Genomic DNA, 15,208 nt, shown 5'->3' with positions numbered 1-15,208 from the left:
CTTTCCTAAGCCAACTTCCTAGCCCCCTCTACCTGCCACCTTATGGAGATAGCAGACAGCCAACAACCAGTCTCTACCCCACCCGACCCTCACAGCCCTCTTCTTCCCAAGCAACCTCCAGTTTAACTCTAATTCAGGACAACTGCTGATTTGGCCAATAGGGCACCAGCCAGCCGTGTCCATGAGAACTAAGGAACAGCACCCCATCTCCCTTGTAACACTACCCCACCCCTATGGTGACCTCTTGTAAGAGACCATCACCCTGTGGTCCCTGCCTACCTCATTCACCCCAGGGGGCCATACAGCAGTGTCCAGACTAACTCCCAGGCTCTGTGACTATAAACGAACAATCACCCCTTTTCGATAGGACCCTCGCCTTCCAGTAAATTGTGCCCAACTCAGCTCAAAAGGCTAAGCACCCCAGACAGCAAGTCTCTTAAGAGGTGTCTGGTCTGGCTGGCTCTCAGCACCTCTGCCAAGGCACTAGCAGGGAAATTCGTGTATTGAACTGCTTAGCTACCGCGGGGGAGAAAGCTACTGCAGGCAGGGCTGAGGGACTAGTGGGGGCTTCTGTAAGTGCACATTAGAACACATACTTCCTGGGCTGCGCCAACTCTCCAGGGTGGGGAGGGCACCTGGAGCAACCGCAGCGGGCAGGGAACAAGCCTGTGCCAGTACTGTTTCATGACTTCCGTGAACTCAAGTCACAACTTAAAACTCTGGTGTTCTGTGCCAACATTTCCGATAAAGACAGGTAAGGCACAAGGCCAGACAGACATAAAGAAGACGGTTCTGGGGGGGGTTGGATATAACTGCTATAGCAGGTCTAATAGAATTCAAGCCCACTCCGTGTCGCCCATCAGAAAGTCAGTTGTTTGAAAAGCAATTCTCCAGGCTCTGTCAACTCCAGCCAACCTCACAGAGGCTCAACTGAAAGGACAGAGAGAGGAGACACTTTTATGTGCCCACTGCAACTAAGCAGTGAGAAGGTTTAACAGGTTGCGTGAAGTATAAGAAAAAAAGCCTCGCACAGTGACAGTAGCCATGTGTCAGCCACTTTAATATAAAAAGTGATCAACATTCATTCAAATACAAGAGTTAGAAAGGCATAAAAACCAGCGAGTTTCCATTACAAGTTTCAAAATCTGGGACCATCTTTTAGAAGCATATGCTAATCAACCCAGGGTTAATGTTTTTTACAGCCGAACTAAAAACCACCACATGGTCCGCCAATGTAACAAATTGAGATCTGCAAACCCAAGTCACAAACTTAAGATGGCTAATCACAAGGGGCTGCACCTGAAGTTGGAAGGAAATGGCTCCTCCAAGGGCAGAGGAGACAGTAACAGTTCTGCTTCAAGAAATTTGCATAGAAATAGAAAACACCGGAGCCTTTGCCACAGGGGGATTGCAAAGCCTCCACAGCTTAAACTCGATCCAAGGACCAAGTGTTTGCTTGGAGGCTGGGCAGAGCTTGTGGACTTTTGACATCCAGGCCTCAGTGTGGCCAGCAGCTAGCTGTAAGCGGGCCCTTAGGCATTGCATACTGTTATTAGGAAGCAAGAAGAGCACCCTGCAGCGTTGGGAACTAACTCTTCCAGAGTAACCCTGGATGAAGACAATTCCCACCTTTCAGAGTCTTCCCACCAGCCAGTTCTCCAGGCACACACACTGGCAAGAAAACCCCACAAGGCCTTCCATGCCCAGTACCCTGTAGGTACACACAGCCTGGAATGACTTCTGCAGTGATGAGGTTTAAACCTGGAGCACATTAGCCAAGAGTTCTACCACTGGGCTATGGTCCCAGACTACAACTCCTATCAAAGTCCAGTTGTGACAGCTTAGGAAGCCCATCCAAGGCCCTCCTCCACCAGTCCTGGAGCTCCCTCCCTAGAAGCCTCCTGAGCCCTGGGCCTGGAGGGGCTCCCCCTACTGGGAACATCTGGAAGCCTACTGGGAACGTCTTCCTCGCCCTCTGCTGGAGGCTAGACAAACAGCTTGTTGCAGACTTGCACAAGCTATGGGCTTTGTTTTATTTTCCCTACAAGCCCTTGTTGACCTCTGGCTCAGACACCTAAAAGCATGGGTGCCCAGCATACTTACAGATCTTTTTATAAAGGGCAGAATACGCAGCAGTAACACTGAAAGACCTCCTTAATTCAATAGGAAGGTTAGTACACACAACTATGAGCAACTTGTGTTCAGACCCGGAGACAAAAGTCCCTGAAACCTGTCTTATTGGCTGCCATTGTCCCAGAAAAAAAAATTTCACACAAAGAAATCACCTGTTTGCTTCTACTGAGGAGCACCACACTGTACCTTCTTCTGAGACAGGCACCAGATGGAACCAACCACCAGGCTCTTAAGACTCAGGCTGGCCGGGGCTCACCACCACATGAACCCCTTAGCCTGGTTCTTCTGTCTGGGCATCACTACTGGAGAACTGAAGTTTCTGAGCAGGAAAAAAGTGTCTATATACAAATGAGCAGCAGCTCGGCTAAAGCCAGTCCCTGTCATTTCCAAATTCCTGTCCAATCCGCACTGCAGACATGCAAGGATAAACCACCGGGTTTTGTTCCTAAATTTTATTTATGAATTAATACAAAACATTGCAGACCAATGTGTCTTAATCCTCGTCCTCCTCCTCCTCTTCATCCTGGTTAATCTGGAAGTAGCGCAGCTCATAACTCTCTTTGCTGTTGGCCACAACACGCAGCCAGTCCCGGAGGTTGTTCTTCTTCAAATATTTTTTGGTGAGATATTTCAAATACCTGCAGAGAAAACACAAGAACTACACTAGATTGGTGGTTTGTTTGCATTCTGAAGCACCTAAACTTCATCAAACATACTGAAAACAATTTTAGGATGTTTTCAGACACCGGCCAAGTACACCCAAGCCAGTGCTCTAACAAGACAAGCACCTATCACACATCCTTAAATTGGCAATAAAAGTGAGAACACATCAACAGACGCCTACAGAATGGTCTGTAGTGTCCACTAGAGAAAGACCACACAGGTGAGCTGACCATTCCACCCGCCTTCCGCCCTGCTAAGAACCATTAACCTCAACCACCTCCAAGCGCTTCTGCATCCCGCAAGCCTCTGAGGTTGGGGCCAAAGCTGTCCAGGCTGCTCGCTAGCTTTCTGTGTCCCCTGACCCAACCCATGGGCACACCGTGTGGCACCCAGACACTCTCGTTGTGAGAGGGCCACTGCTATACAGGCCTGTTGCGTAGCTTATGCTCTATCTTGCCTTTAAAGTGTCTTCAGGTTTTTCCTCCTCTGCAGGGGTCAAACCCAGAGTACAGCACATTCGGGACAAGCACTCCCCACACCTGAGCTGCTCTCAGCCATACTATAATCTTTTAAAATCCATTTGCTGCCTTCACTGCTGTTTCACAAGGCTGTGTTTACCACCTGACTACTGAAGACACCCTGAATTGAGACCCTTTTGCTCAAGGTGCTTTTTGCTGGGTGGCGGCGGCACACAGCTTTAATGCCAGCACTTAGCGGGTAGAGGCAGGAGGATCTCTCTAAGTTTGATACTAGCCTGGTCGACAGAAACCTTGTCTCAAAAACAAACTAAGCCCACTCTCTATAGACTCCTGGGAAAACTGACACAGGTGTGTAGGTAAACACTGGCCCACCAACAAGGACCCACATTAACCAACAACTTCTCTGGCAGCCCAAAGCACTCTACAGGGTTCAGCTCTGCCCAGTCTGCCCTGCAGATAAGCAGGGCATGCATCCCACCTCAGTACTTGAGAGGACTCCCAGTCTGAGGACAGCCTAGGCTACATAAAAACCAGGTTATATTACTGTTTTCCCGGATAATGCTTTGAAGAGCTTACCTTAAAACTTCAGGTAATTTCAAAATTCACAGTAAAACAGGGTCAGAGGCAAGAAAGAAAGGGGTCCTAGACTTGGGAACGCCCCTGGATTTTTTGGAAACTGGCATTATCATTATCAAGAAAGCAGTGAGCATACATGGAGCACAGCCTGTGGTCCCACCACTCTGGAAACAGCAGGAAAAATGCTAAGTTCAAGGCTTGCCTGAGCCACAACCCAAGTTCTCAAGGCAACTTATCCAGACTGTCTCACACTAACTCTATCCCCACTGTGTACAAAGCCTTTTGCTCAAGTCAACTCTTGCCACCTCATTGTGGGAGTCGAAAGCAGGAGCAGCTTGTGAGGAACAGACCCGAGCTGGAGAAGAACACCTTCAAAATCCCAAAGGAAAGAATGCCATAGTCCACCGCCAGCCCCTTCCCTCCTGCACTGAGCAGAGAGGACTCACCCCACAGGCTCACCAGGACACGTGTTGGTTGCATGCACCCCCACCTCACCCATTCCAGCCAGCCAACCCGTGGGCTTTGAAGCCAAAACCGTATCCCTGATTTGAGAGGCAGTGCTCACATCAGTTTACATACGAATCCTCATACCCCAGGGGGCAAAAGCACCAGCGCCCATCCAGGATGGCATCAGTGCTCTCAGTGCCACAGAAGCACTTACAAGAAACACACTAGAGTTAAAAAAAATGAATGCTCTCATGCAAGTGTGAGAGCCCAGCTCTCAGGAGATAGGGCCAATCTCAGCTACAGCAAACAAAAACTAACAGAACACAGGCAAAGTCTGTGTCCCTCTCACAGCCTGAAATACTGCAAAATTTAGAAATAACCACAAGCCAAATACACGTAAACACTTAACAAGCCTGGTAAGAAGGTGCAGGCACACACTACTCATTAGAGGACCAGAGTTCAGGCCCAGCACCTACACTGGACACCTCGAGCTTGGGAGCTCGAGGTCACACGCACATGACTAAAAATCAATCTGCTCATACATGTTCATTCACTGCTGATAACCACAGCAGGGACACTCCCTCATACCTTTTGGAGAAAGGCACCTCGGAAGTGACAGTGATCTTGCTCTTGCTCCGCTCAATGGTCACAACCCCTCCGCCAAGGTTGCCAGCTTTCCCGTTCACCTTGATTCTCTCCTGGAGGAACTGCTCCTGCACAAATCAACCAATGAGCATGCGCATGGCTTTACCTGTCTCAAAGGCAGGCCAGTTCAGGCTTTCCCAACACTAACCCATAGATCTCTTTAAAATCTCCAGTCTTTAAAATGTGTGCATGTATGTACACGTCATGTATGAGGGTACGTGTGCCATGGTGTGTGTCTGATTACCAGAGGACAGCTTAGAGTCATCCCTAAGTGGGCTCTAAGGACCAGGCTTAGGTCATGAAGCCACAAGGCAAATTCATGATGGCGTTATTCAACGTAACCTCATGCAATTTGAAAGTGGTGTCCTGGCACAAACATTCCTGACTGGTTCCATGCAGGCTTAGAGGGCAGCACATTTATGGTCAGAGTGTAAAGAGTAATAAGCAAGGGCAAAAAAGCAAGACCCTGAGCTCAACGTAAAAAACAAACACAAGGGGTCAAGATAAATGGAAACCAAAAACCAAACTCGAACATGAACATGCAAAGCAGCAAGCAGCTTCAGAGCCTAACGAGCACAGCGCACGGTCTTAGCAGAGGACGGGGGTCCCGCCTAGCACACACCAAAGACAAACACGGACACATAGTGCAGTCTCAGTAGAGGAGGGGGTCCCGCCTAGCACACACCAAAGACAAACACAGACGAAACAATTACACACCTGCCTGGAGTCACCTGCATGGTACCGCAGAAGCGACAGGGACCCATGAGCCCAGACATACTTTGCAAAGCACCATGGGAGCCAAGGCAAGCCATTCACCTCAGACTGCAGGGACTTCTGTCCAAAAGGGACTTTTTGTTTTGTTCTGTTGTCACTGCAATGAGACGAAGTCCCTCTCAGCTCGGAACTACAGTTGCAGGGACTGACGGCTCGGTGACAGCTAAGAACGCTGACTTAAGGAGAGTTACCCTGAGCTAACTCCCAAGACAACTAAAACACAAAGTATCGCAGGCTCTTTTCAAAACTCCAGTGCAAAACTATTAACTATGCTGGAGCAGGGTAATTAGAAAACAAATCCAAACTTAACACCAAAGTCTCCTAGGAGGGAAGTCTTAAGCAGAGACAAATGTGCTAAGGAGTGGTTTGTGGTGGCACTAACTAGGCAGAGCCAACAAATGCCCCACAGAAGGGAGAGCATGAGGGCTGAAGAGATCTGAGTTCGTTTCCCAGCACCCACAGGCAGCATACAACCTCTAACTCCCATCCTTGAGGATCCGGTGCCCTCCTCTGGCTTCCAAGGGCATAAGGCATACGTGTGGTATACAGACTTATATCTCACTATGGTCACAGAAACCCACCTGCCCCTGCCTCCTAAGTGCTGGGGTAAAGGTGTGCGCCACCACACACACTTCAAAAAAAATAGTAGTCATAATTTTTAATTAAGAAAAAAGAAACAACCAACATGCAGGACCAAAGCCACAGAGAAGTCACTGGGTAAAGAAATCAGGAGCCAACCAAGGCACATCTGACAAAGTTAGAAGCCACAAGGCTAAATCCATTTGTACTTAATATTAATGGCTACAAGTTATCCCTGTAAGTTTTCAAATTTTTTGGAATGATTGCTCTTAGCAACAGTTAACCTTGTGGAACTTAGATGTTTACCTCCAAAGACCTCAGTCCCCAGAGCCAAAATGGGGCTGCAGAGAACTGATCATTCTAAGTAAGGGGAACACAGGGATACTGGGAATTAGTCAAATAAAGGGAGAAAGACAGACAGGGCGGGGCTGGAGATGGTCAGCGGCTGAGAACGTGCCACTCTTCTGGAGGGACAGGGTTTGGTTCTCAGCACCAACGACTCTCCACTCACACCAGCCAGGGTCTGGTTCTCAGCACCAAAGACTCTCCACTCACACCAGCCATAACTCCAGTTCCAGAGGATTCAATGCCACGGGCACTGTACACACATGGTGGAGACACACATGCAGCAAACACACAAACACAGAATTTTAAAGAGAAAAATCTTTAATTAAAAAAAAAAAAAACCTTTGAATGAGGGGGAACCTCAGGGATGGCAGAGTGTGGGGAAAAAACAAGCCCCACCCCAAATAAGCAGATTAAAGCACACGCTGAGCTGCTGCAGTCTACCTGAGGATGCGGGAGGAGACCCAGGACGAGGCTTCCCACACAGACAGAGCCAAGTGCAATGGCCTATACAGACCCATGGCGTTCACCTGACTCTGGGTAAGATCATCTCTGGAAACCATTAGAAAAAGAAGGCAGAACAGCTAGCTCTGTCATCTGTATGTCATAGCCTGCCATTACACTCCTATCTCAAGAGACTCAGCAACAAATACCTAATTTGCCCTGGCTCTGGCTAAGTGAGAAAGTGGGACTGCCCAACAAGCCATACCTGGGACAGGATCCCCACTGCACCTCCCACAGAGCCCACTGGCTCCACGACAGGATCCCCACTGCACCAGCCCAGAGCAGAGCACTAGAATGTCACTTACAAAATTGGCAGCATCCATGATTCCATCTTCTACAGGGTGAGTACAGTCGAGGGTGAACTTCAAAACCTGCTTCTTTTTTTTGCCCCCCTTGGCCACAAGCTTTTTCTAGGAGTATACAGAAAACATAGGTGAGGCCTCCGGTAGTCCCCTCCCCACCAGAACACACACACAATTTAAAAACCCAATCCTGTCAGTCATAAAAGTCCTTTCAAATACAGACCCAAGGAAACCGAGACAGGTTCTCTTCAGGAAAGGGGGCTCACTGGCACTCTTGTCCCACTCAACCCCTCCAGACACCCCAATTTTTACAAGCATTAAGGTCTGTCAGTACATAGGCCACACAATAAGAAATGTTTTCCCAAGAAACACAACCTTTATTTTTGTCACTTGCGCTTTTCACGCTCAATTTTAGTGTGAAATCTATGCTAAGCCTCTGTCTTGATACTACAGCCTCAACGGCCTCCCTAGCATCTAACTCCACACCCCAGACCCTCTCAGGAATGGCCGAGGGATCACAGTCTAGCTGCCTTCCATGCCAGCTTCAAAGTTAAGAGTGTGGTCAACGACTTTCAGCTTGACTGGCTTAACCAGTGACTTAGCACTTCCAAACTACACCTAAGAGGGTCCAGTTGACTTTTACAAAGTTAACACCCGCCAGTCATCTCTCTACAGACCCCTGAAACTTCTAAAAACTCACCTGGATTTCTGCTACGCAAGTTTTACAGTTCACGCAAAGCACACCATCTCCCTTCACGTTCAAGAGAGTAACCACAACTTGCACTGAGTCAACTTTTCACTTACTACAAAATTGTTCTACCCAATGTGTCTTCCCACGACCGACCAAAATAACTGCTTTAAGACCTAGCCCCGAGAAGAGGACAGATCAGTCATCGCTCCTACCTACGATGGACCCCAAAGAGCCCCCAACAAGATTAAAACCCAAAATGCACACAAAAGCACGGAAGCATCTAAAAGCCAAGGTGAAAAGGCGAAAGCGACCGGAAATGTACCTTAAAAGTCCCAACTACTAAACCAAGCACCACCTAAAACTAAAACCACTTCGTCCAAGTACAGCGACCTCTAACAACAGCCTGACACGAAGGTGCCGCACAGCCTACCCTCAGCCCAGAGAATGGAATCGGGCCTTCCTCTTCGCCCAACGCCAGTTAGGAACTGTACACTGCTGCACCCTAACAAAGGCAGTTTCCTCGAGGGGTGCTAGAAGACTCCTCAAGCCCAAGCCTCGACCCTGAAACACGGCCACCAGGTGGAGGGCCATGGCCACTCGGCTGCCCAGGGTGGCAAGTCACATCCGTCTTCCCCGCCCCTCGCCCAACTAACTAAGTAATCGGGCCCGCTGCCCGGAGCCCGGGGCTGGACTCGGGCTCCGGCGATATCCAGCCCGCAGCCTCTAAGCTCCCGCGGGCCGCTAGCGGGAGCCCGATCCGGCACCCGGAGTTCTCCCGGCTCTCCCGCCCAGCGTCGAGTCGCGGCCTCCTCCGCCCACAACGTGCTGTACCCGGCCGTGGCCCCGGCTCCCTCCGCCCCGCTTGCCAGGCCACTCAGGACTGACGCTGCAGGGCGCAGTCCCCCACGCGAGCCCGTGCCCGAGCCAGCCCACCAGGCCCACGTGCCGCTCACGGAGCCGCGGCCGCACGCGGAGCCATACTAACCACAGGCGCCATGGCGGCAGAGGAGGCAGAAAGGGAGGGGGGCGCACTACGCAGGCGCGAAGAGCCCGCAGCGCACAGCGCACGCAAGAAGCCAGGCAACTTCAATCGATCAGCCCTTGCCTCTCGATCGCACCTTCCCTGCCACCTAAGTAACGATCGGGCAGCTATTGCTTTTCCAGGGCGACGTCGCCCGTCGGGAAAGGGAGGAGTCAGATGGGCTGTCCCACTGCGAATGACTGGGGGAGACTGGACGAGCCCAAAGAGAAACAAAGGGGTTAGCTGTACTTTTGAAAGTCTTGAAGAATTAAGACGGACGTTCCCTAAACAAATCAGTCAGCTGGCCGGATAAGAATCGAACACAGTATCTTAAGGAGACTGGGGCAATCCCTTTTTTGATCACAGAGTTTCGAATCCCCGATGTGGCTCCCGTCTGTAATCCCACCTCTCAGGAGGCAGAGGCAGGAGGACACCTCAAGAAAAGTAGCTGTTTGAGACCAGCCTGAGCTGGTATCATTGTATCTACAACTCTGAGTTCCATCCAGGCCAGCCAAGGTTCATAGCCATCCCCCCTCCAAAAAAAGGTTGTGGTGGTGAGGAGTTGTAGTACCATATCTCTATGGAAAACGCCCAGCATGGAAGATCATACCGACCATGTGACTAGCCTTTCTGCTCCCAGGAGCACGCTCCAGTTTGAGACCTTAAGTTCAAGCTGGAGCCTTCTAGTTCCCCAGTTCCAAAAAGCCTCCACCAGCTTCCCAGGACCACCCAGATCTGGTCAGTGCAGGGTCCAGTTCAGCAGCGTTTAGCGCCTCCTGTGTAGTGAGGATTTTCCTCGCTAGGTGTATAGCTCATTGACATGACCCCTTGTGTTCCTAGAAAGTTATATATATTCTGCAGGATCCTGAACTGTGACCACACCATCCGGTTCTGTCACTTGGACTCCGTAAAAGCCGTGCTTTGACTTACAACCCTTAAAGGAAACACACCATACAGACTGGTCAGGTTGAAGTCAGTGTCTGTGCTTGCTCGACAGGCTTGAAAGCCGCCTGCTGTTTTCTCTCCTGCTTGGTTGGATTACCTTCGTCTTGGTTTGGCGTGGTTGAGACAGAGCCTCACTCTGTATCGCTCCATAGACCAGGCTAGCCTATCTATCACTATCTACCCCAAGCTGGCCTTCGACTCAGCATTGTCCTGCCTCGTTCTTCCAAATTCTGAGATTTCAGGTGTGAACCATCTTGACTTTGTGATGCTACAAACCTTTCTGCTTTGGCAGCCACCGACAATTAAGTTCTATAAGAAGTGGCTTTGAACCGGGCAGTGGTGGCACACGCCTTTAATCCCAGCTGAGTTCTAGTCCAGCTTGGTCTACAGAGTGAGTTCCGGGACAGCCAGGTCTACGCAGAGAAACCCTGTATCGAAAAACCAAACCAAACAAACAAACAAAAAACAACAACAAAGAAACCACAGACAAAAGCTGGGTGTGGACGGTGGCTTAAATCTTTAACGGAGGCACCCAGGAGGAAGGTTGTAGCTACCCTCAGGCAGGAGGATTACTACAAATTTAGGACCAGCTTGTCCTAGGGAGAAAGAGAACTCAGCCCCTAGCTTAAGAAGGTTCAAAGTGGTGTGACTTATTTAGGGCAAAAGCCCTCAGTTCCAGGAGTCCCAAGAGCCTAGACACTCACCTGTCCAATGTACTAGGGAAAAAAAAGACAAGTAATAAAGAAACGCAATTTAATCAGCATGGCTTCTTTGGGAAGACAGATAAAGGGATAGAGTGAATCCAAGTCTATCTGCAAGTGGAAGACTAGAGAGGCAGCAGAGGGCTGGGGGCTCGCAGCCCGCAGAGCAGGTAATGTGTCAGGCCAGAGGGCTGACTGGACAGCTTCACTGTTCTGGTTTTGTGAAGGACTGGGGAAGCCACTGCTGTCTAAAAAGAAGCAGTCCGTTTCCCTAGAGGTGATTCCTGCCCCAGGGATTTTCCTCAGGTGTAAGGTGACTTGCCCTCAAGGCTTGCTCTGCCTGTGGGCATGCTTTTGGAGCCTATCATAAAGATGTTTATCAGTCTTGGGTTTTCCCTGGAATCTAACCTAACTGCCTGAGGGAGAGAGTGGCTCTGGAGGAAAAAACTAAAGGCGAGAAAACCAGACCCAGAGGAGAACGACGTTCATTAGGTACTCCAGAGGCCGGTGTGCTCCTTCAGTGACTCAGTGGCAAGCGTGGGAAGGTGATCTGATTCTCTTCACATCTTTCACTTGCTGAAACACCCCATTGGCCTTCAGGCTGCAAGGGCCAAGCTCTGCTGTGCTGTACCAGGGCTCTCTCTGGTTTTCGATAGGTTTAGAATGCTTTGTTTTGTTTTGTTTTGTTTTTGTTTTTCGAGACAGGATTTCTCTGTGTAGCACTGGCTATTCTAGAACTAACTCTGTGGACCAGTTGGCCTTGAACTCACAGAGATCCACCTGCCTCTGCCTCCTGAGTGGAGTGTACCACCACCACCACCTCACACCTGACAGCATTTTTTTTTTAGTTATGTGGATGGGGAGTGATATGTGCCTGTGCTCTCCGAGAGCATTGGATGCCCTAGAGTTGGAATGACAGTCATTTATGAACCACCTGATGCAGGTGCTGGGAACAGAATGCAACTCCTCTGGATGAGTAGCAGTCACTGACCACTGAGTCTCTTTCCTCTTTTCAAATTAAAAAGTGTGTGTGCGTCTGTGTGTGTGTGTGTGTCTGTCTGTGTCTATGTGTGTGTGTCTGTGTGTCTGTGTCTATGTGTGTGTATCTGTGTGTCTGTGTCTATGTGTGTGTCTGTGTGTCTGTCTGTGTCTATGTGTGTGTCTGTCTGTGTCTATGTGTGTGTCTGTGTGCGTCTGTGTGTGTCTATATGTGTGTCTGTCTGTGTCTATGTGTGTGTCTGTGTGCGTCTGTGTGTGTCTATGTGTGTGTCTGTGTGCGTCTGTGTGTGTCTGTCTGTGTCTGTCTGTGTCTATGTGTGTCTGTGTGTCTGTCTGTGTCTATGTGTATGTCTGTGTGTGTGTCTGTCTGTGTGTGTATGTCTGTGTGTCTGTCTGTGTCTGTGTGTCTGTCTGTCTGTCTGTGTGTCTGTGTGTGTATGTCTGTGTAGTGTGTGTGTCTGTGTGTCTGTGTGTGTGTGTCTGTGTGTCTGTCTGTGTCTATGTGTGTGTCTGTCTGTGTCTATGTGTGTGTGTCTGTGTGTCTGTCTGTGTCTATGTGTGTGTGTCTGTGTGTCTGTCTGTGTCTATGTGTGTGTCTGTCTGTGTCTATGTGTGTGTGTCTATGTGTGTGTATGTCTGTGTGTGTCTGTGTGTCTGTCTGTGTGTGTCTGTGTGTGTATGTCTGTGTGTCTGTGTGTCTGTGTGTCTATGTGTGTGTATGTCTGTGTGTGTGTCTGTGTGTGTGTCTGTATGTGTGTCTGTATGTGTGTCTATGTGTGTATCTCTATGTGTGTGTGTCTGTGTGTCTGTCTGTGTGTGTGTTTATGTGTATGTGTGTGTCTGTGTGTCTATGTGTCTCTATGTGTGTATCTCTATGTGTGTCTGTCTGTGTCTCTGTGTGTCTGTGTGTATCTCTATGTGTGTCTGTCTGTGTCTGTGTGTGTATGACTGTGTGTATCTGTGTGTGTCTGTGTGTATGTCTGTCTGTCTGTGTGTCTGTGTGTCTATGTGTGTATCTCTATGTGTGTGTCTATGTGTGTGTGTGTCTGTGTGTATGTCTGTCTCTGTGTGTGTCTGTATGTATGTCTGTCTCTGTGTGTGTCTGTGTGTATGTCTGTGTGTGTGTGTATCTGTGTGTGTGTCTGTGTGTATGTCTGTCTGTGTGTGTGTCTGTGTGTGTATCTGTGTGTGTACGTCTGTGTGTGTCTGTGTGTGTAAAGCTCAGGTCATCCAAGTTGGCAGCAAGCATCTCTGAGCCATCTCAACAGCCCAGCACTACCTTATTTCCAGAGTTCACCGGGACTTGACAGTACCGAGGGAGCAGTGTGCGGCCTCCTGACTAGAGCCCAGCTGACTCGCCAACCTTTCCTCACAGTTAACGGCTCCCCTTGGCACCCAAAAGTGACTGTGCAGACATACCAGCTGTGCAGCCTCTACCTGCTGCTTTAGAACAGCTGTGGCCAGCCCTTCCCGTGAGGGAAACAACTCCATTCACCCTGCAGTGTTCCCCTCCCCACAAAACTCCAAACATTTCCTAGCTCAGGACTCCATGTCCCTGCAGTTGGCCGAGCCCCTCCCTCTCCCTCTTGCACAGAGCCTGGGTTGGGGAGAGCCGGCTTTGAGCTTTGCCCTCACTCTTCTGTTGAACACACTCGGGTCAGCACCAGGATGGCTCCTACAGAGGTCACCTGGCCACCATGCCAGCTCTCCTTCTTTGCCCTCCTGAATCTTGTCCTGACCTGAGACCTCTCACCCTCCCCTCCTCCTCGCTGGACTTGCCACCAGGCCTTCCAGTACCCAGGGTTCTCCAGGGTCTCGTCTTACCCGGTACTGCAATTTCATCTCCATCCACTCCAGTCTTTTCTCTTGATTTCCTGAAGGTCTTGGGACGCTGTACTTGCTCTTACCTCTGCTTGGAATGTTCTCTGGCCTCCCAAGTCTCAAGTTCACTGTTCTCTGCTTCTGACACATTAGTGTGGCCTGGAGCCCCACCCCCTCCCCCTGCTCTTCCTCACATCCCTCATATTACAATATTAAATAATATTGCAACTTAACATAGTCTGTCATTGCTGGGTTTATTTGTATATTCGGTTAACCATGACCGATGTGTTTCCGTCTATGTCCCAATACAGTATCCAGCTCACAGTAGATGCTCATTTATACATAAACACATGGATTAAAGAAACATGAGTTTAAGAACAATACCCAGTGTCTGCATGGCGGTGGGACACCTACAACTCCAGCACTCAGGAGGTAGAAGAAGATCCAACACTTGAGGGCAGCCTGGGCTCTGTAGTGAGACGCTGTCTCCCAAACAAACACAAAGCTGGAGACATTGCTCAGAGGTTAACAGCGCTTTAGCAAAGGATTGGGGAGGGGTTCGAGCACCCACACGGTGGCTCATAACCACCTGTAATTCCAGTTCCAGGGGATCTGACCCCCTCTTCTGGCATCCACCAGCACTGCCTGCTTATGGTGCCCAGCCATGAATGCAGGCAAAACACTCATATACATAAAATAAAACATGGGGCTGGAGAGATGGCTCAGTGGTTAAGAGCATTGACTGCTCTTCCAGAAGTCATGAGTTCAATTCCCAGCAACCACATGGTGGCTTACTCTTCTGGTGTGTCTGAAGACAGCTACAGTGTACTCACATACATAAAGTAAATAAATATTAAAAAAAAAAAAAAAAGAAAAACAGGGGCTAGAGAGATGGCTCAGGGGTTAAGAGCACTGGTGCTTTTCCAGAGGTCATGAGTTCAATTCCCAGCAACCACATGGTGGCTCACAACCATCTGTAATGGGATCTGATGCCCTCTTCTGGTATGTCTGGTATGAACTGCAGTATACTCGTATAAATAAAGTAAATAAATATTTTAAAAAATATAGAGATAGATAGATAGATAGATAGATAGATAGATAGATATCTTTTTTAACATGGAAAATTGTTGGACTACTTTTTTTTTTGGTTTTTTGGTTTTTTGGTTTTTCGAAACAGGGTTTTTCTGTATAGCCCTGGCTGTCCTGGAACTCACTCTGTAGCCCAGGCTGGCCTTGAACTCAGAAATCTGCCTGCCTCTGCCTCCCAAGTGCTGGGATTAAAGGCGTGCCCGGCCTGGACTACTCCTAAACAAAGCATACACCCAGTTTGTTCTCCCTCCCTCCCTGTCACTTTCCTTATACCAGGTTTCAGCACTTAACTTTTTTTTTTTTAAACTAAGATTAGTATAAGGAACTAAGTAGCCAAGACTAGTTTAGGAAAGTGCCCTGGCTTTTTTTTTTTGAGACAGGGTTTCTCTGTGTAGCCTTGGCTGTTCTGTAGACCAGGCTGGCCTCAAACTCAGAAATCTGCCTGCCTCTGGGATTAAAGGCTCGAGCCACCACTGCCCGGCAATGTGCTGGCT

At 49.2% G+C, this 15,208-nt stretch overlaps 1 protein-coding gene across 1 annotated transcript; it reads right to left on the bottom strand.

The window, feature by feature from the left end:
- Nucleotides 1-1,049: 1,049 nt before the first annotated feature.
- On the bottom strand, nt 1,050-9,288 carry Rpl22 (ribosomal protein L22). Its single transcript, XM_031379624.1, has 4 exons — nt 9,124-9,288; nt 7,451-7,555; nt 4,887-5,011; nt 1,050-2,771 (listed from the first exon to the last, which is right to left on the bottom strand). The coding sequence occupies exons 1-4, from the start codon at nt 9,133-9,135 to the stop codon at nt 2,627-2,629; spliced, it is 387 nt and encodes a 128-aa protein (XP_031235484.1). The 5' UTR covers nt 9,136-9,288; the 3' UTR covers nt 1,050-2,626.
- Between the last annotated feature and the right edge of the window lie 5,920 nt (nt 9,289-15,208).

This window comes from Mastomys coucha, unplaced genomic scaffold (assembly GCF_008632895.1).
Source record: "Mastomys coucha isolate ucsf_1 unplaced genomic scaffold, UCSF_Mcou_1 pScaffold18, whole genome shotgun sequence".
NCBI classification, from domain to species: Eukaryota; Metazoa; Chordata; class Mammalia; order Rodentia; family Muridae; genus Mastomys; species Mastomys coucha.
Note: the sequence above shows the minus strand (reverse complement) of the source record. Positions and strands in the feature narration are given on the sequence as shown.

Bases quoted from the DNA above. Each gene is read 5' to 3' on its own strand.
- Rpl22 (XM_031379624.1), bottom strand. The intron at 5,012-7,450 runs GTAAGTGACATT...TGATTTGTGCAG, and splicing joins TCATGGATGCTGCCAATTTT to GAGCAGTTCCTCCAGGAGAG. The intron at 2,772-4,886 runs GTATGAGGGAGT...TTTTCTCTGCAG, and splicing joins GAGGTGCCTTTCTCCAAAAG to GTATTTGAAATATCTCACCA.